The sequence below is a fragment of the Bombina bombina genome, chromosome 2 (genome assembly GCF_027579735.1).
Source record: "Bombina bombina isolate aBomBom1 chromosome 2, aBomBom1.pri, whole genome shotgun sequence".
NCBI lineage: Eukaryota > Metazoa > Chordata > Amphibia > Anura > Bombinatoridae > Bombina > Bombina bombina.
Window position 1 is genome coordinate 252,188,791 of NC_069500.1, and position 20,577 is coordinate 252,209,367.

At 36.8% G+C, this 20,577-nt stretch overlaps 1 protein-coding gene across 1 annotated transcript in view; it reads right to left on the reverse strand.

Annotated features, from left to right (window-relative positions):
- Positions 1-2,051: 2,051 nt before the first annotated feature.
- LOC128646919 (solute carrier organic anion transporter family member 4C1-like) overlaps positions 2,052-20,577 on the reverse strand; it is a 198,307-nt gene continuing 179,781 nt past the window's right edge. Inside the window, exons 10-13 of the mRNA XM_053699728.1 lie at positions 18,460-18,656; positions 13,384-13,433; positions 3,561-3,698; positions 2,052-2,202 (exon numbers count right to left, since the gene is read on the reverse strand). Coding sequence (XP_053555703.1) covers positions 2,078-2,202; positions 3,561-3,698; positions 13,384-13,433; positions 18,460-18,656 — 510 coding nt within the window. The 3' untranslated portion in view covers positions 2,052-2,077. The remainder of the gene's footprint in view (positions 2,203-3,560; positions 3,699-13,383; positions 13,434-18,459; positions 18,657-20,577) is intronic.

A 20,577-nucleotide genomic window follows, 5' to 3' on the forward strand; every position in this document is an offset into this window, starting at 1 on the left:
ATCTTTGCAATATGGTGATTTATTTCTGATGCATATATAAAAACATCTTTGATACCTCTTTAAGCTGTAAATATTAGAGAAACAAACACGTGGTCTTTCCCATGGACTCAGAAAAAAACAGTACTGAAATAGAAACATAGAACAACAGTTTAATATTCTCAGGACACTCTTGTTAAGAATGGTCATTAAACATAGCAGCATTTTGTAAGCTGAGAAGGACTTTCCCTCCAAGAAAGATATAGGTGCACTTGAGAGAGATTTAAATAAAACGCCAGAAGCCAAGTAACAAGTTTCAACCTTAACAGCTATTTGATGTTTTCAGTTTATGAAATTTTGCAAAAAGGGTAAAATATAAACTTTGCACACTCAGATGACAACACTGAAACAATTTCTTATTCATAAACATTAATTCAAGTTTCCCTGCAAAAGCTGAGTTAGAAAATATTGAAAAGCGTGACCCAAGCCTGGTATAGCAAGTTGTACAGCGTTGAAGATTCATTTTCTAAGACATTTATAAACTTATTGCTGTTTACAAGCACCCTGAATGATGCTCAGAATTAAATATATTGATTGAAAAACAACTTAAAATATATAAAAATCCATAGGCTGCTGTCTTTAGCTATGCTTTACCTCCTTGTACACCATACATAAATTATATACTATATTTAAAGGGACACTGAACCCAAATTTTTTCTTTTGTGATTCAGATAGAGCATGACATTTTAAGTAACTTCAAGTATCAAGTATTCAAATATCAATTTTTCTTCATTCTCTTGGTATCTTTATTTGAAATGCAAGAATGTAAGTTTAGATGCCGGCCCATTTTTGGTGAACAACCTGGGTTGTTCTTGCTGATTGGTGGATAAATTCACCCACCAATAAACACGTGCTGTCCAGAGTTATGAACCCCCAAAAAAGCTTAGATGCCTTCTTTTTCAAATAAAGATAGCAATAGAATAAAGAAAAATTGATAATAGGAGTAAATTAGAAAGCTGATTAAAATTGCATGCTCTATCTGAATCACAAAAGAAAAAAATTGGATTCAGTGTCCCTTAAAACATAATGGTATGTAATGGAGGTACAATTAAAAAGGGATATTAAACCCAATTTTTTTCTTTCGTCATTCAGATAGGGCATGCAATTTTAAGCAACTTTCTAATTTACTCCTATTATAATTTTTTCTTTGTTCTATTGCTATCTTTATTTGAAAAGCAAGAATGTAAGCTTAGGAGCCAGACCATTTTTGGTTCAGCCACCTGGGTTGCGCTTGCTGATTATGGCTAATTGTAGCTACCAATCAGCAAGCACTATCCAGGGTGCTGAACCAAAAATGGGCCTTAGCTTTGATTCATGCTTTTCAAATAAAGATAGCAAGAGAACGAAGAAAAAATTAATAATAGGAGTAAATTAGAAAGTTGCTTAAAATTGCATGCTCTATCTGAATCATGAAAGAAAAAGATTGCGTTAAGTATCCCTTTAATTATAACTGTAATAATGTCTCAAAGAAATTGAGAATTTGTCATTATTAGAGGTAGTAGTCTCAGGACAAACATTTTAGCATTTTCTTCGAACTTTCCAGCACTCATTTATGAGGTAATTCAGCATTGTCATGAGCTTTAACAACTGATTATCTTAGAAAACTCATTTCCAATCAAACTGGTGGTACACATAGATGGTATTATTTGTTGAAATTCTTTTCCACTGTTGCGGCTGAAAGATTTTGAAAACAAAAAAAATCCTTTAATGTACCAGGATTAGAAATTCAAAGGTTAATATAACCTTTGCTATTTTTCTTTCCAAATGGTAATCTTTAAAAAAATATATAATACTAAATTGAGTTCTTAAAATGGTCCATATTAATTTACATCACCACATATATATATATATATATATATATATATATATATATATATATATATATATATATATATATATATATATATATATATACTTTATTTCTATATATATTAATTCACATCCCCACTTTCTTTTTTTGCTTTCATTTGTTTAACTGGTTATATACACTATACACAATAAGTTGATTATCATCCTTGGTTCTTTGATTCTTTAATATAATTTATAAGGATGCAGACAAGATTATTGTTTTGTTTTCTTCTTTCTCATTAGGTTTGTTTGCTGGGGCTTTGTAGATACAAAATGCTACAAAGAGAAAAGCGATGGTTACGACTTTGCAGACGGCACCTAAAGGAAGCAGAAAAGAACATAAGTATCAAAGATTCTGAATCTCAACAAATGTCTGTAACTATTAGCTGTTGCATTAAAGGGTCATGAAAACAAAAATATTTTTTTCATGATTCAGATAGAGAATACAATTTTAAAAAACATTCCAATTTACTTCTATTATCTAATTTGCTTCTTTCTTTAGATATCCCTTGTTGAAGAAATAGCAATGCACATGGGAGAGCCAATAACAAGAGGCATCTATGTGCAGCCACAAATCAACAGATACTGAGCATATCTAGATATGCTTTTCAACCAAGTATATCACGAGAATGAAGCAAATTAGATAACAGAAGTACATTAGAAAACTGTTTAAAATAGCATGCTCTTTCTAAACCATGAAAGAAAGTTTTTGGCTAGAATGTCCCTTTAAGTATATATTTATGTAAATATGTACTAGTTTATTTCCTAAATGTTCATTCTGAAAATGAGTATCAGTTTATAATACAGTAATTGGATAATTATGACAAATTAATTAGTGTAAACTGCATGTGTACATGTGCACGTGTCATATCAATGCCAATAAAAGTCCTGTGTTTTCCATTTTCCAGGGACATAAAGCTCACAATTTTTCTTCCATGATTCAGATAGAGCATTTATTTTTAAAGGGACGTACAACCCAAAATGTGTCTTTCATGATTTAGCTAGAACATACAATTTTAAAAACGTTCCAATTTACTTCTATTATCAAGTTTTCTTTGTTTTCTTGTTATCCTTTGTTGAAAATCAGGAAGGTAAGTTCATGAGCGTGCACGTGTCTGCAGCACTATATGGCAGCATTACAGCAACAATGTGATATATTAGCAAGATCACTAGATGGCAGCACTATTCCTGCCATGTAGTGCTTGCTTAATTCTTTTGGCATCCATTGTTGAAGGTGTAGCAATGCACTATTGGAAGATATCTTAACTCATTGGTTGAGCCAATGAAATGGGACATATGTGCAGCCACCAATGAGCATTGCTGCTCCTGAGTCTACCTAGGTATGATTTGTAACAAAGGATACCAAGAGAACAAATCAAATTAGATAAGAGAAGTAAATTGGAAAAATGGCAGCACCCATAACCAGTGGGAGGTGCACAAAATGTATTTAGTGTTCACCGTCCCTTTAAGGTTGGCATTGAACAAGGCACACTTGCTATCCCCAGCAGCCCAAGGTTACTAAGGGAAACGACTGTGCCTTAATCACTACCCAAACCTTTCATGTCTCTTAATGTCCCCTTTAACTACATTCTGAGATCATTGGAATTATTGGACTTACAATTGGGTAGCAGAAGTTAACATTTTCATTAAAGAATAGAAATAAACTGATCACTTACTGATAGCGACTAAATTGTAGGACATTTTTGTATTATTGTATATCCAGCAGGCTCCCTTGTCCCCACAATCATTCAGATTCCATAAAATACAAGTACTGTCTATTATAACACCAAAGACAATTGGTCCAGGAATCGAACCTAAAAAGGTAATGAATCACAGAAAAATGTAACTCGCATACAACATCATTCTTATCATAATATCACAATTACTATAATTACTAAACAGCACCATGTATAAGAAAACTATTTCAGGGAGTCCAATCTTTTCACAAATACCCACAGACAGTTTGCTAAATTCTTAATAAAGCTATAGTATTTTTTGTTTATTTAATCTACAGCGAGGGTGGGGGGGGGGGTTGTGAAGAAGCCCAGACCACGATCTATCATGCTTAGCTAAAAATGAGAACATGCACCAGAGTTCCAGCAAATCTTGCTAGTGTCCCCTCTCCGGGTCTCTCTTGGTGACTGGCGTTTTGGGGAGACCTGTCTTTTGTATACTACTTGTGAAAGGCTTAAACCCCCAGCTGTTTTGAAAGATAGGAGATAAGTCTAGGCCCCGACAAGTGCATGCAGAAATACTACTCTAGCTTTGTCAAGACTACTGGCAAGATGGCTAATAAGCAGAGGAACCAGGAGCGCAGGACAAAGCAGACAGCAGATCCGCAGGCTGCAGATCACATTTCCATGGAAACAACTGGCACGCATCTACAAGAGTTTCACCCAATTGTCACACAAATCTCTGCATTATTTCTCCCGAAAATGGAACAGCTCCAAACAGGCCTAGACTCACTCTCATCAGAGTTTAAAAGCTTTTCATCAAGACTCCAACACATAGAACAAAGGGTGAGCGATGAGGAAATAAGGCAAAGAGAGACATCAACAAAAGTAGCGTCTCTGGAGGCCCAAAATAAGCTGCTAGTTGACAAAATAGACGACCTAGAGATTCGCTCACGCCGCAATAATCTGCGTATAGTCGGCCTGCCAGAAAGTGTCCCAAGCACAGATCTGTTGGACTTTGCAGAACACACTCTGCCTACCTTGCTGAAGTTAAATACAGATGACATCCCATGTATAGCTGAAAGGGCTCATAGGGTGGGTACCACAAGCCAAGACCAAAGAAATGCAAAAAGACCAAGACAAGTCATGATCAAATGACTTGATCTCGCTCCTCAGAGCATACTGTCAACAATCGCCTCTACTATATGAGGGTCAGAAGATATTGATATTTCAGGACTATTCAGCAGAGATCTCAAGGAGGCGTAGGGAGTTCACGCCATTTTGTAAATCACGACTGGAAGCAGGGCGCTCAGTCTCACTGCTCTTCCCAGCTACATACTGAACAAGGCATCAAATTCTTTGACTACCCTAAACAGCTTAAAAACGTTTTAAGAAAGGAGGAAGTAGAGAAAGACACAGATAAATGAGAGTCACTTTTCATAGGTTACACTTATTGTTTTGCTGCAGTACTAAAGATGTAAATGATTAACCCTTTTGCTTCCTCAGGTTGAAGAGAAGATAGTCTAAAATCTTAGAGGAGCGTTTTTTTTCAAGAAAGTTCACCTAGCTGAATGGTTGTTTTTAGCCCAAATAACACTTGGTAATATCTTGCCCAGACGGGATAAATGTGCAAAAATCATAATGTTTTAGCCAAAATGTTATACAACATGCTACATAGCTGGGATTTAAATACAGCTCTAGGATTCTGACAGAACAGAAAAGGCAAGAATAAGAGTTTAGGCAGAGGTGATTAATATACTTAGTAACTTCTTTTACAGGTTTTAGTTGGAACTCGCATATGGAAGTCTGGTATAGCATAGTATAGTATAGTATAGATAGAGATGGGCGAGATGAAAAGGGAAACGATTGCCCATCTAGTTACTACTTACAGTAAATTTTCTCAAAATGTATTTGATTGTTTTTTATTCTTTTTGTTTTGTATTGTTGCACTGATGCGTGCCCCTCCTCTCTCTCAGGTGCCCCTCCTCTCTCTCAAAAGTCGCAGGAGAAGAATTGATTTCCTGGATAAGCAAGTCCCCAATTACTATGCCAAGACAAGGTACACACCAGAACACTACGCACTTCCCACATCATGACACAATGGCCAATAGTATACACATAATAAGTTGGAAAGTAGGGGGAATAACATCGCCACAGAAGAGTAGATCCATCCTACAATACCTACGGCTGAAAAATGCTGACATCGCTATTCTGGAGGAGACACATCTCTCCAGGATAGAACACCAAAAATTAAAGCAAGGTTGGGTGGGGGAGTTAATCAATACAACATATGAACAGACTAGAGCCAGGGGTATAGCAATACTTTTTAGGAAAAACTTAGTCTACACCATAACTAAAACACTCATAGACCCTAATGGAAGGTATCTCATGATACAGTTGGAGATGCAGGGCTTATCATTTGCGTTGGTAGGAGTATATGGACCTCAAACACAGAAACAGATATTCTGGAAAGACTTACAGTCAAGGATAGTTCAATTCACCTCCCAGCCCCTCGTAATGGGAGGTGACTTCAACATAGCACCACAGACACTAGCAGATAGATTCCACAACCCAGAGAAGCCGAAAGTGGGACCTAGAACCACTCAGAACTCCAAGAAAGATACCAATTTACTCAAAACACTCATGAAACATGCTTGTCAACAACAAACGACACACTCTCGAGACTTGACTACTTTTTGCTCTCAGCTGACATATGTAACAGGGTGACAGAAACAAAAATTGACCCGATAATGGTTTCAGACCACGCCCCAATAACTTTAAAACTCCAGCAGGGTCAGACACAAAATAAGAGCAATAAGTGGGTATTCCCAAGGTACCTTTATAAAGATCTCAACTTTTATTGGCACTTGTTAGGGGAGTGGCAATCCTATACAGTATTGAATGCAACATACACAATCAGTCCTCTTCTGTTTTGGGAGGCGGCGAAGGCTGTCTTAAGGGGAGTTATTTCGGCATACGCGGCAAACATAAAGAGAAAACATACAATGAAATCTGAGCTCCTCCTGAGACAGATCATTAATGCCAGGAATAGATATCTAAGATGCCCGTCAGAGAGAAATAGGATAAGATATAAAGACATAAAAACAAACAGAGATAACTATTTGTTCCAGCAAGCAAACAATTCACACTCTAGAATGCAAGCCAAATTCTACAGATTTGGAAATAAAACAGGCAAACTCCTAGCTAATATAACCAGACTTACAAAGAAAAAAACTACAATTATGGCAGCTAAAAAAGACAACAAAGTTTTGAATGCAGAACAAGACATTCAGAATACCTTTTTAGAATTTTATAGAGATCTATATTCCCCGCAACAGGTGAACCCAGAAGATAAGATAGGCTTTGGCTACCAGTGGAACTTCCAGAGGTGGAACAGTCTCAACTTGACACATTAAATAGTAAAATCACGCAAAAAGAAATTCTGGATACGGTCAAAATGTTAACGCTAGATAAAACCCCGGGCCCGGACGGGCTCCCGGCGGAGCTATATAAGATTCAAGACCCAGAGCTGTGCCCCACCCTGGAACAACTTTACAACGGTATTTTAGAAAATATTGTGGAACCATCCTCTAGATTAGCTGAAGCAAATATAAGCATCATACACAAGGAAGGAAGGGACCCTCTGTTAGCACACTCCTATCGCCCTATATCCCTATTGAACCAGGACTACAAGATCCTCACAAAAATTTTAGCTTATCGTTTGGCGGAAGTACTGCCCACTATAATTCACAAAGACCAAACTGAGTTTGTCAAAGGGAGATCATCCACCCTTAATATTTGAAAAGTGCAGACTGTAATACAACATTATTGGACAGTTAAGCAGGATACCACCAACAAAATAGTACACAAAGACGCGACCTTACTAATGCTAGACGCGGAAAAGGCCTTTGATAAGGTACTTTGGGACCATTTATTCACTACACCAGAGAAGATAGGATTACGGGGAGAGTTTGTTGCAGCAATCCACAATTTATATAGAATCCCACAGGCATCACTAATAGTCAATGGCATGCTAACTCAACCCTTTCGTCTTTACAGAGGTACACGCCAGGGGTGTCCCCTTTCTCCACTCCTTTTTGATATAGCTATAGAACCCCTGGCGTGGAAAATTAGACAACAATTAGAAGGTCTCAGAATAGGAGACTCCCAAATCCATTTGAATCTGTTTGCCGATGATATGATTTTATTCATCCAAGATCACCAAAAAACATCCCCAAAAAAATGAACCTAATAAAATAATTTGGGCTGGTGTCTGGGTATACAATAAACACAGACAAAATGGAGCTAATCTGGATACTTAATAGGGGGGGAGAATCGATCCCTGGATATGATTTCAAAATTGTTAAACATAGTTTTAAGTACCTAGGCATTATGCTGCACATTGACCCATGTAAATGGTATTCCATTAACTACATGCCCTTGCTGCAAAAGCTTAAAAATCTGATACAGGCCTGGAAACAACTGCCGATATCCCTCTCGGGCAGAATAGGACTCATTAAGATGATCTCCTTTCCAAAGCTTCTATATGTTTTTCAGTCGGTCCCGGGAATTCTTAAAAAAACAGACTTAAAGACTATAACCCAAATGGTCCTAGGATTTGTATGGAACAATAAAAAACATAGGATGAGTTACCTAAAACTGACGGCTTCTAGGGAAAAAGGAGGGTTAGCGCTCCCAAATTTTGAATTATACAATTGGGCAGCTCAGGTCAAATTTGTAGTGGACTGGTTTACTGGCCTAGAGAAATTTACAGACCCACAACTGGAGAGTAGTCTTCTCCAACCTTGGTCACTACAGATGATACCACATATGACGCAAGCGCAAGCACACAGATGGGTGGGAGATCTAGAACTCCTTAATCAGCCAGCTAGAGCCTGGAGGCTAATGAGTAAGTGGTTAGGGGAAAATCACAGAATAGTTCAACTTCTCCCGTGGCAGGGGAACCCTGAATTTCCAGCCGGAATTACCACTAAAGCTTTTAGACTATGGAAAGAAAAGGGACTACATACTATAGGACAAACTTTATTAGAAGACAATAAGACCATGATGACTTTCACAGCCTTACAGTCTAAATTTGGACTTCCAACAACACATCACTATGCTTATTTACAGGCCAGACATTACCTATGCTCTATTATGGCAACAAACACCCAGAGGACACAATCACAACTCATGCAGATCATAGCCCTGGCATCAAAGGGGATTTCCTCTATATCGCCAATATACAAAACACTGCTGCAACCAATAAACACAAAATGTATAGATAAGATTATAGAGACATGGACAGTAATATTGGGAGAACAGATTCAAGAAAAGGTGTTCACTGAGAGCATTGGTAGAGTCCAAACGGCCAAACTCTCTTCCACTGTAAGGGAATCACATCTCAAACTTTTGCACAATGTTTACGTAGCCCCAGATAAATTCCAGTATTGGAAAAAAGAAAGAGAAAGCAATTGTCCAAAATGCACCTTTTTAGAAGCATTCTTCATATGACATGGTGTTGCCCTCACATAATGAGATTCTGGAAAATGGTACAATACTTGATACGTACCGCAATGCATCTCCCTGAGCTAGCTTTGACGTTTCAGAATGTAGTTTTTCTAAACATTCCCAATATCCCACGACCACAGAGAGCCTGTGTCTATAACATAATTCTAGTCGCCAGAAGTCTGATATTTCAGAACTGGCTGAAAAGAAATCCGCCTACTGTCACACAACTAAAAAATGCTTTGCTTAAGCAATTATTCATTGAGCAATTTGATGGGCTGGGGGACATAGTAAAGAGAGTTAAAACCTTTCTAACTAAATGGGAACCTTACATTCACTGCTTACCTAAGGGAACACGAGATCTCATAATCACACCATTCAAAGACACAGATTATGTTCTAAATGCGAGATTGAGAGGTGAAGAGATATATAAGTTGACAGATCATTGTGTAAGAGAGAGAGAACAGGAGGGGCACTGGACGGAGGATAGCGCACTGTGAGTTCAAATGTTTCTTTTAATCTTGTTGTTGTTAGGATGTTTGATGAAAGTTTAAAATGTAGTCTTCCACAGGACTCAACACGAAATAAGTTAAGCAAGAATTAACTTGTGTAAATGTATTCTAGTCAACTTGGACTTCCCTTGCAATAATTGTGAATGCGTGTTCTTGTAAACACATGTAACCGGAATGATTTTATTTCTTTTCTTTTATTTGATGTGTTTGTTTACATATTTGTAATCCTGTGGAGACAACCAAAAATAAAAATATTTTAAAAAAAATAATATGTTAAAGGTCTGTCTAAGTGACAATAAAATGATACAATTGAAAATGTAAATCAAATTTCTTGACATTCCTGTCTATATTTGCTTGCAAATCATAAAGCAAGTCAAATTTTTTTAACTTCTGCCATTTATGTTTTAATTTAGACAGTGCTTGGGAAACATATATTTTATATATTCCTTACATACTGTACAAAAGTACAACGGGATATGCACATGTGGACATGTCAAGAGAAACTATTGTAAAATTTGTTTCTCTTAAAGTGTTTCATATTACTCATTATACCTGTGGCTAATTATTAAAGAGGATATTGATATTTTAGGTTTATTTTTATATTTAAAAAGTTGCTTATTGAAACCAACACCCAATGTTGCCAAGAAAATGTCCATTCAAATTGACTGAGCCTGCAGGAAGAGCAGAAGTATTAATCTTATTTCTATATATACACACAAAGGCTAATATTTAGGTATTGATATTTTCATTATGGATAGTGGTTTGAATAAACAAAACAAACTATTTTAATTGCAATAATAAACCTAAAGGAGACATTTCTGATACAAGTAATGCTCTACAGCTGGTATAAGTCATTAGGAACACATTAAGGGGAAAACATTTTTACCATAAATTATTCCTTCATATAGCTTTCATGTGAATGAGGGACAAACTGTGCAGCATGATGCCAATATTAATAATATACAATAAGAGACAGATATATAGTTTTGAGGCACTTTATAAACTTGTTCCTTATACCAGCCCATGAGAGATTGCCATGCAAAACTTTTATTTGTGATTATGGGCTTTGTTTACTATGCCATAAAGAAATACCTTAGAAGCATGGCCATGTGAATGAATTAAGCCTCTAAATTTACATATTTGATATAACAGGAAAATCTGGATTTCTTATTATTATTATCAGGTATTTGTAGAGCACTAACAGGTTCCGCAGCGCTATGAACATAGGTGGTATATAAAAACAATTACAGGGATCAAATGGGTAGAGGGTACTGCCGAGAGTTGCACTGTTGTAGTCGGCTCTTATGAAGGTGTACTACAAACAGTTGGGCTCATAGGCTTACATGCTATGAGGTTTAAGGGGATAGCAGTGGAGATAAGAAGGTTAGTGAAGGTTGCGTCCCAGAATAGTAGAGTCTTCAGGGAGCACTTGAAGCTCTTAAAACTAGGGGAGAGTCTTGTGGAGCGAGGCAGAGAGTTCCATAAGATGGGGGCCAGTCTGGAGAAATCTTGTAAACGGGAATGTGAGGAGGTAACGAGAGGAGGAGAGTAGGAGATTATGAGCGGAGCAAAGGGGTCGGGAGGGAGAATATCTGGAGACAAGGTCTGAGATGTAGGGGGGAGCAATGCAATTGAGGGCTTTGTGTGTCAGTGAGAATTTTGTGTTTAATCCTGGAGGCAAGAGGAAGCCAGTGAAGAGATTGGCAGAGAGGTGTGGCAGATGAAGAGCAACATGTAAGAAGATGAGCCTGGCAGAGGCATTCATTATGGATTGTAAAGGAGCTAGGCGGCAACTAGGGAGAACGGAGAAGATGGAGTTGCAGTAGTCGAGGCGGGAAAGGATAAGAGCGGATTAACATCTTAGTTGTGTCTTGTGTAAGGAAATGTCTGATTTTAGTGATGTTTTTAAGGTGGAAGCGGCAGACTTTAGCCAAGGACTGAATATGAGGAGTGAAAGAAAGATCAGAGTCAAGTGTGACCCCAAGACATCGGGCATGTACGGTTGGGGTAATGATGGAGTTATCAACAGTTATAGAGACATGGGGTGGGGAGATTTTGGAAGAAGGGGGGAAAATATGGAGCTCAGTTTTGGAGAGATTTAGCTTGAGGTAGTGAGAGGACATCCAAGATGAGATATGAGAGAGACAGTTAGTGACACGGGTTAGCAAGGAAGGAGATAGTTCTGGTGCAGAGAGGTAGATTTGGGTATCGTCAGCATATAGATGATAGTGAAACCTGTGGGACTTTATTAGGGAACCTAATGAGGACGTGTAGATTGAGAAGAGATGGGGACCGAGGACAGAGCCTTGTAGTACCCCAACAGAAAGAGGTAACGGGACAGAGGATGCCCCAGAGAAGGCTACACTAAAGGTACGGTTAGTCAGATAGGAAGATAACCAAGAGAGAGCTGTGTCAAGATGCTGAAGGATTGGAGGGTAAGGAGCAAAAGAGGGTGGTTGACAGTATCAAAGGCTGCAGACAGATCAAGGAGGATAAGTAGAGAGAAGTGGCCTTTGAATTTTGCTGTAAGTAAGTAGTTGGTAACCTTAACAATTGCTGTCTCTGTTGAGTGAAGGGGGTGAAATCCAGATTGCAGTGGATCAAGGAGGGAGTTTAATGTAAGGAAATGAGATAGACTTGCATATACTAGCTTTGAGGCAAGCGGGAGTAGGGAAATAGTGCAGTAGTTGGATGGGGACGTTGGATTGAGAGAAGGTTTTTTGAGGATAGGTGTGACTAATGCATGTTTAAGAGATGTGGGAACTATAGGGATAATTTGTTTTGTTTTGTTCTCTTGGTATCCTTTGTTCAAAAGCATACCTAGTTAGGTTCAGGAGCTTCAGATTGGTGGCTGCACATATAAGCCTCAAATAATTAGCTCACTCATGTGCACTGTGTTTCTTCAACAACAGATACTAAGAGAAAGAATCAAACTAAATTCTAAACTAAACTAATTATTTATTAATGCGTGGACGACAGGGCTCATTATGCTGCCCTCACTTAATATTGCACAAGAGTCTACTAGTGCAACCTATCAAGAGCAAGAGCAGGGACTGTCAATCAGCCCAGTCATCATCTCAAAGAGGAGAAACAGTGGCCTTAAAGAGACACTCAAGTCAAAATTTAACCTCCATGGTTTAGATAGTGAACAATTTTAAACAACTTTCCAATTCACTTCCATTATCTAAATGTGCACAATCATTTTATATGCTTACATTCTGAGGCACCAGATCCTAATGAGCATGTGCAAGATTCATAGAATATACATATGTGCATTTTTTGATTGGCTGATGGCTGTCCCATGATGCAATGGGAGAGAAAATAGAACTAACTTTAAAATTTATCAGAAAGAAATCTACAATTCATATGAAATTCAATGAAGTGCTTTTGTATTGTCATTTTATTACACATTTACTGATTATACCTTTCTACTGTGTTTAGTGGCCCTTTAAGACCGCTGCTTTTGAACTATTGGCTATAGGCTTACTCATGCGCTCCAAAGCCATATCAGCCGCTTAATTAATGGAGCCCATACTGCTCATAATGTTCATATCATATTATATTAAGTATGACCAGCATTTACTAATGTTGACAATGTTTTTTTTTTTTTTTTGTGAAAAACTTTTTAAGTAAAAACTTTTTACATTTAAACAAATATTGTAGTTTTTTATTTGTAATTCTTACTAATTCTACTGGCTGACAAGGACAATTGACAAACCTCTGCAAGTCCCTGTGAGACAGTACAATGCTTCCTATAATAACGGTTTTATTCATTACATCCTCTATTTGTCTCGCTCAGTATTTACCTAATAGTCGAATAAAAGACCACTGTACTCCAACAGGCCCATTTATCAAGCTCCGTATGGAGCTTGAAGGGCCGTGTTTCTGGCGAGTCTTCAGACTCGCCAGAAACACAACTTATGAAGCAGCGGTCAAAAGACCGCTGCTCCATAACCCTGTCCGCCTGCTCTGAACAGGCGGACAGGAATCGCCAGACATCAACCCGATCGAATACGATCGGGTTGATTGACAGCTCCCTGCTGGCGGCCGATTGGCCGCGAGTCAGCAGGGGGCGGCGTTGCACCAGCAGCTCTTGTGAGCTGCTGGTGCAATGTTAAATGCGGAGAGCGTATTGCTCTCCGCATTTAGCGAGGTCTTGCGGACCTGATCCGCAGTGTCGGATCAGGTCCGCAAGACCTTTGATAAATGGGCCTGTCTGAGCGAATGATCTTTGCTTGTCTGGCACACACCTAATTTAAAAAAAAAATAATCAAATTATATTGTTTTTTTTTTAAATAAGTTGTAATAAGTAAATATTAGATATAAAACTGTTAACAGTTACAACACAGAAGTCATTTGTGCATGATTTACAAATATAACAGACACAAAGAAACAATTACACTGGGAAATAAAGCCATGTTTAATATTGTAGTATTTTTTATTTTTATTTCTAAGGTTTAAAGGGACAAAAATCTAACTTTAATGATTCAAATAAAACATGCAATTTTATACAATTTTCCAATTGATTTCTATTGTTAAATTTGCTATCTTCTCTTGCAAAACTGTGTTGAAGAATAAATGTAGGTAAGCTGAGTTTTGGAGTCTGCATGTGTCTATGGCAGTCTATGGCAGCAGTGATTGCAACTGTGTATAACATTGTTATAAAAAAGTTGCAAACACTTCTGTCAGGAGGCTAAAGACACATGTATGCTCTTGAGCTCACTTATGATTACTCTTTAACAAAGGATACCAAGAGAACTAAGCAAAATTGGTAACGTTGGAAAGTTGTTTAAAATTGCAAACCCTTTCCAATCCATGTAAATTTAGTTTTTACTTTACTGTCCCTTTAAGTAATTATTTAAGTATAAAATAAAGAATATTATGGGGTAGATAAATGTAAAAACAGAAAATCAAGAGATTCTTAACAATACACTTAAATGGACATTAAACACCTTTTGCTTTTGTGTAAAAATTGTATATAGTCCCACTCTTCATAGAGAAGACAAAAAGCAAAACCTGTAATCCAGGTCTTTAAATTACTGTAATTTACCTAAATTTGTAGGTTACAAAATTTGCTTTTTGGCCTCTCTAGGCAGTGTTGTGACCTTTAGTTCAGGCCAAGTCTGAATACACTTGCACTGTGCACATCACAGCAACAGTTTTTGTTTTTTTTGTAAAGTGCACACCACGTATAATAGCAAATTAATAAAAACTCTCACATAGGTATTTACACTTTCACACACTCTCTATCTCACAAACACTCTCACACACAATCTCACATACACTCATGCTCACACTCTCACACACTAATACACACAGGCTCTCTCTTTCTCTCACACACACAGACACTCACACTCTCGCAAACTAACACACACATGCTCTATTTCATACACAAACAGATACTCACAATCTCACATACACTCATGCTCACACTCTCACACACTAATACACACATGCTCTCTGTTTCTCTCACACACACAGACACTCACACTCTCGCAAACTTACACACACATGCTCTATCTCATACACACACAGACACTCACAATCTCACACAATAACACATACACTCTCACACACTAACACACACATGCTCTCTCTTTCTCTCACACACACACACATAGACACTCACACTCTCACAAACTAACACATACATGATCTCTGTCACACACTCACACTCTCACAAACTAATACATACATGCTCTCTCACACACTCACACTCTCACAAACTAACACATACATGCTCTCTCTCACACACTCACACTCTTACAAACTAGCACATACATGCTCTCCCTCAAACACACACACAGACACTCATGCGTTCACATACTAACACATACACTCTCACACACACACACATGCTTTCTCACACACAGAGACAATCATACTCTCACACACTAACACACACATGTTCTCTCTCTCTCACACACACAGAACTCAAGCTCTCACATACTAACACATCTCACACACACTCTATCACACACACACACACACAAAGATGCTCTCTCGTTCACACACAGACTCACACATACATAAAGAATGACAAACACAAAGACACACACAATCTCATGACCTGGTCTGACTCAGCTTCAAACCCAGGCACACAAATGGAAACCAGTACTGTCTGGGTCATCCCTGGACAGGTGGCAACCCTAAGTGTTGAATAAGCACAATTTTTATACAAAAGCATGGGTTTTATGTCTTTTTAAGAAACACCAAAGTGTATTTAACATTTTTTTTTAAAAAAAGCTATATTTGTTATCACAGTGAAAGGGAACCTACAGTCACATCATAATGGAATAGAAATAAATAGACTTCTCAAGAGTACATATAAAAATGCTTTCCAATAAATGATAGTGGTAATAGCACTTTAAAGGCCAGATTACAAGTAGAGTGGTATTTAATGCTCCCGCTCGTGCACTAACTCCGGTAGAAATACGTTTTCAGGTAGCGCACGTATTACAAGATGAAAGTAAAATGTTTTAGCTCAAAAGCTAACCCCATAGAAGTCAATGGAGCAAAAAAAAAGTGTGGGGGGGAAATAACTCCCTACTAGCACGCAGACCCGATCGCATAGTCTCAAGTGCGCTAACCCAACATGAAAATATTAATATTTCACATTCCAATGTTCTACACACATCAGAAAATGTTCTATTTATTCATGAAAACATATTTCTACCTATATCTGATGGTATTTTTTTATTTTATATATATATATATATATATATATATATATATATATATTTATACAGTGTATATATACTGTATATTTATTTATTTATAAGATTATACATAGGTATAGATGTATACAGATATATATAGGAATATCTATTTAAAACTATTTAGAATATATTCACTAGATGCAGACCATTGGAATGTGAAATATTAACAGAAAATACACAGAATAACACTTTATTGAAAATTAATATTGCTTCAAAATGATTTTACATGTTTTTATCCTCTTGACTGCAAAGGGCTCCAATGTATATATATATATATATATATATATATATATATATGTGTGTGTGTGTGTGTGTGTACTGTATATATATATAAATATACATACAGTATCTATATTTGTTTACATATGTATTTATATGTTTATATATATGTATTTACAGACATATATACATAAATACATATGTAGACACACACATATACATATTTAGACATGTTTATGTACGTCTCTTTTTTTTCTAACACCTGAGGCCTCATATCTTTGAGTCCTTATAACTTTTGTGCAATCGTTTTTTTTAATAATTTTTCTTAGATAGTGTTATTATGAGTGTAACCGTACTTTTACATGTCATGTTGATGTTTTTCTGACACTTTTTTGTTTCACAAAAGAGTTAACCAGAGTTCTAAAGTTGCGCTATCCTGACGTGTCTTAAAATCAATTGCGCTCAAGCAATCACATTTACTTTCAACTTGTAATACTATGTGCAAACAGCCGCAATAAACCCCTTATCGCTTACACATAACTGTGGGGTGGGCATAGTGCGCCACTTGTAATCTGCCCCTTAGTGTAATAGAATACTGTAGCCCTAACTTCACAGCATTAGTGTTTGCTGTAAGATTTGGACATGAAACCCACATTTTTCTTTAATGATTCAGATAGAGCAAACCATTTTATACAACTTCCAATTTACTTCTATTATCAAATTTCCTTATTCTCTTGGTATCCTTTGTTGAAGAAGTCACAAAACAGCAGCTAGTTCCCGGTACTGCATTGTTGCTCCTGAGCCTACCTAGATACGTTTTTCAAAAAGGATCCATAGAGAACAAAGAAAATTAGATAATAGAAGTTGTTTTAAAAATGCATGCAAATTAACAAAAAATTGACTTTATTGCCCCTTTTATGTATAAAATATAGCTAGAAAAAATAATATTTTCTTAAATTTTTATTAAGTAAATACACAAAACACATAAAACCCAAGCTTCCCCTGGCTTAAATATTTGACATAAACACTGGATTGCTGTGTCTGTAATGATTAATAAATCCTAAATCAAAAGTACAAACAATACAAGTTATCATAAATAAAAGCATCCAACAGCCAGTGTCAAAGACAAATCTGTACTTCTGAATTAAACTGCTGTGAACAACTACAAAAGAATAGTAACTACTCACAATGTTATTGTATTTCTTCCTGTCCCTGAAGCTCTTTACAGAAGCTGTGCAAACTCCCAGATCAGTAATACTGGTCACTTTATTGCAGCTATATAATGTGCTTCAGGTTAGTGTACATCACATGATCTTTACATGTATACAATATTTATACAAAGCACTCAACAACAATATATAGCAAAACAGCCACTGTACAGCTCCTGCTTTGTACCATGCACCCTAACCTGCAGCACATTATACAATTGTCAGAAAGTTGACAGCTTTATTGATATGCAAATGCACACTGCTTCTGTCACAGGCTGTGAGAATACCTGAGCTCCAAGATGGCGGCGCCCAGTACAAAGAGGCAAAATCTGCCACCTTTAAGCTATTAAAACAGGAAGACTGATTTGAAAAGAGCTGCAGGAATAGGATGAAATGGAATAACATGTTGAGTAGCTACAGTTCTTTTGTAGTTGTGCACAGCAGTTTAATGTCCCTTTAAGTAAAACTACTTCAAAAATATCAATTAAGCCACATGTGTGTACCTGCAACTCCTTCAGTTGACAAAACCTACCAAGTACATTAATAATTTTGGAGAAACTCAGCTTGGCTGGAATGAATTAAAAGGATAGATAAAACTGTTTAGGTGGAAAAAGCTTCATAAAATGTATAATCAGATACTGCATTAAGACAATTGCTGTTATGTGCTTCATGAATGTTTATATTTTATAGCAAATCTAACATAGAAGACAATTACATTTGTTCTAATTTTTCTTACCTTAAAATGGCCATAGTGATTGGAGTAGCTGTCATAAAGGTAGTAATAACCACAAAAAAGAAAAATGACATAAATAAGGGTAGGTTTTTACACCTTGTATCACATATTCCTGAATAAGCGGTTGAACCATTGAAGACGATTCCAAAATCTGGTATTTTGGGGATGCGTTCTCTTATGCATTCACAGTTACTAAAAACCTATGATTAAATGACAGAGAGAAAAAAAATATGTTTTTAATCCTATATTGCATTCATTGACATGTGTATCTGTATCTGTTCATATTACAGAAAAAAAATCAAGAGAGAGAGAGAGAGAGAGAGAGAGAGAGAGAGAGAGAGAGAGAGAGAGAGAGAGAGAGAGAGAGAGAGAGAGAGAATATAACACGGCCCGTGTCAACGGGTTTTAGGACTAGTATATATATGTGTGTGTGTGTGTGTGTGTGTGTAAAAAAGAGAGTTGTAAACCAAAAGCGCAGAATATGCAAACTAATCAAATAAAATCCAATAGTAAGGATATCTAGTGTAATACAATGAATTAATATGGATGGCCAAGAACAAGTATTCTAAAGAATACTCCAATGAATAGACAAATTACTGTCTATACATAAAAAAATACAAAATACAAATAAAAATAAAGAAACAATAAAGATACAATAAATATAAGAAATAAAAGAATCTTAAATTCATAAAACATTTAGATAAATATTCAAATAAAAACAGTACAAACAAATATCATGGTGTATCTATTTTCAGCCCCCTTTGGGTGTCTATCTATACTTCTTAACCTCAATTATATGAGGTAAGAGCCGCACAGCATAGGGAGAGTCCCTCAGGAGCACTGTCAGAAAATTCCACCAGTTGATTGAGTGAGGTCCGTTCTGGGATCCGATTACGGACTTGTTACATGAAAATAGAAAGAAGAGCAGCACTAGTGCAACAACTGTATGGATAAATACACCGTTGCTTTATTTTACAATCAATTGCTCACATGTTAAAACCTCAATGTCATATGAGGTAATCAGTGCACATTAATAAACAGATTATATTTTGCACGTCCTATCGTCTCTCCACCCCAAAAAGGGTCCCAAAAGTCCAGAAAGCTAACAAACAGGTTTAATTCTGACGCGTTTCGAAGGAATTCACAGTTATCACCTCTTCCTCAGAGGATAATACAGTCTGTTAGTAGAAAGCTCACTTTAAAACTGGAGCAGCGGCACGCCCCCTCCTTGTTGGTTGATGTTGATTCATTCTCAAATTGCCAAATAGCACTATCCTATTGGTTCCCTATGTCACATGGTAATCTCTTTCAGTCTATTAGTTTTAAATCCACTACTATGCTGACGTAATCCTTAGTGGGCTGTCGAAAAAGTGTATTTAATATCCCAGTACAGTCACTAATAGCATAAACGCTGGCAGTTTTCTTCTTCTAAATATTAAATTAAAACTCATTGACATAAGTTGCCCAATCAATTATTCCAAGTCCGCTTTAGCCCCGTCCATATGAATAATATATCATCTATGTACCTCCCCCAAATAACAATATTTTTGAGGTACATATTGTTGATCCAAATGACTTCTTCCTCCCACAAACCCATATACAGGTTGGCATAACTGGGGGAAAATTTTGTCCCCATCGACTTGCCGTTTGTCTGGAGGAAGAAGTCACCTTCAAACAAAAATAAGTTCTTTTCTAGAGTAAATCTAATTGACTCCAAAAGAAAATTTTGGTGGCAAGATGGTAAATTTGTAGCTTTTTTAAACAAAATGTAATGGCTTCTATACCCTTCTCATGTGGGATGTTGGTCTAGAGAGCACTCACATTAAGGGTAACCCACATAAAACCTTCTTTCCATTTGATATTACTCAATTTTTCTATGGTATCCAGAATGTCTCTAAGATATGACCTAAGCTCTGGTACTAATGACTGGAGGAAAGTGTCTATATACTCTCAGAGTCTGGAAGTTAAAGAATCAATCCCGGAGACGATTAGTCTCTCAGGTGGGTTGGCTATGTCCTTGTGGACTTTAGGGAGGTGATAGAAAATTGCAGTAGTGGGTGTATCGTTTTTCAGGTATTGCGATTCTTTCTTATTAATAATCTTAAGATGTCTAGCATCATC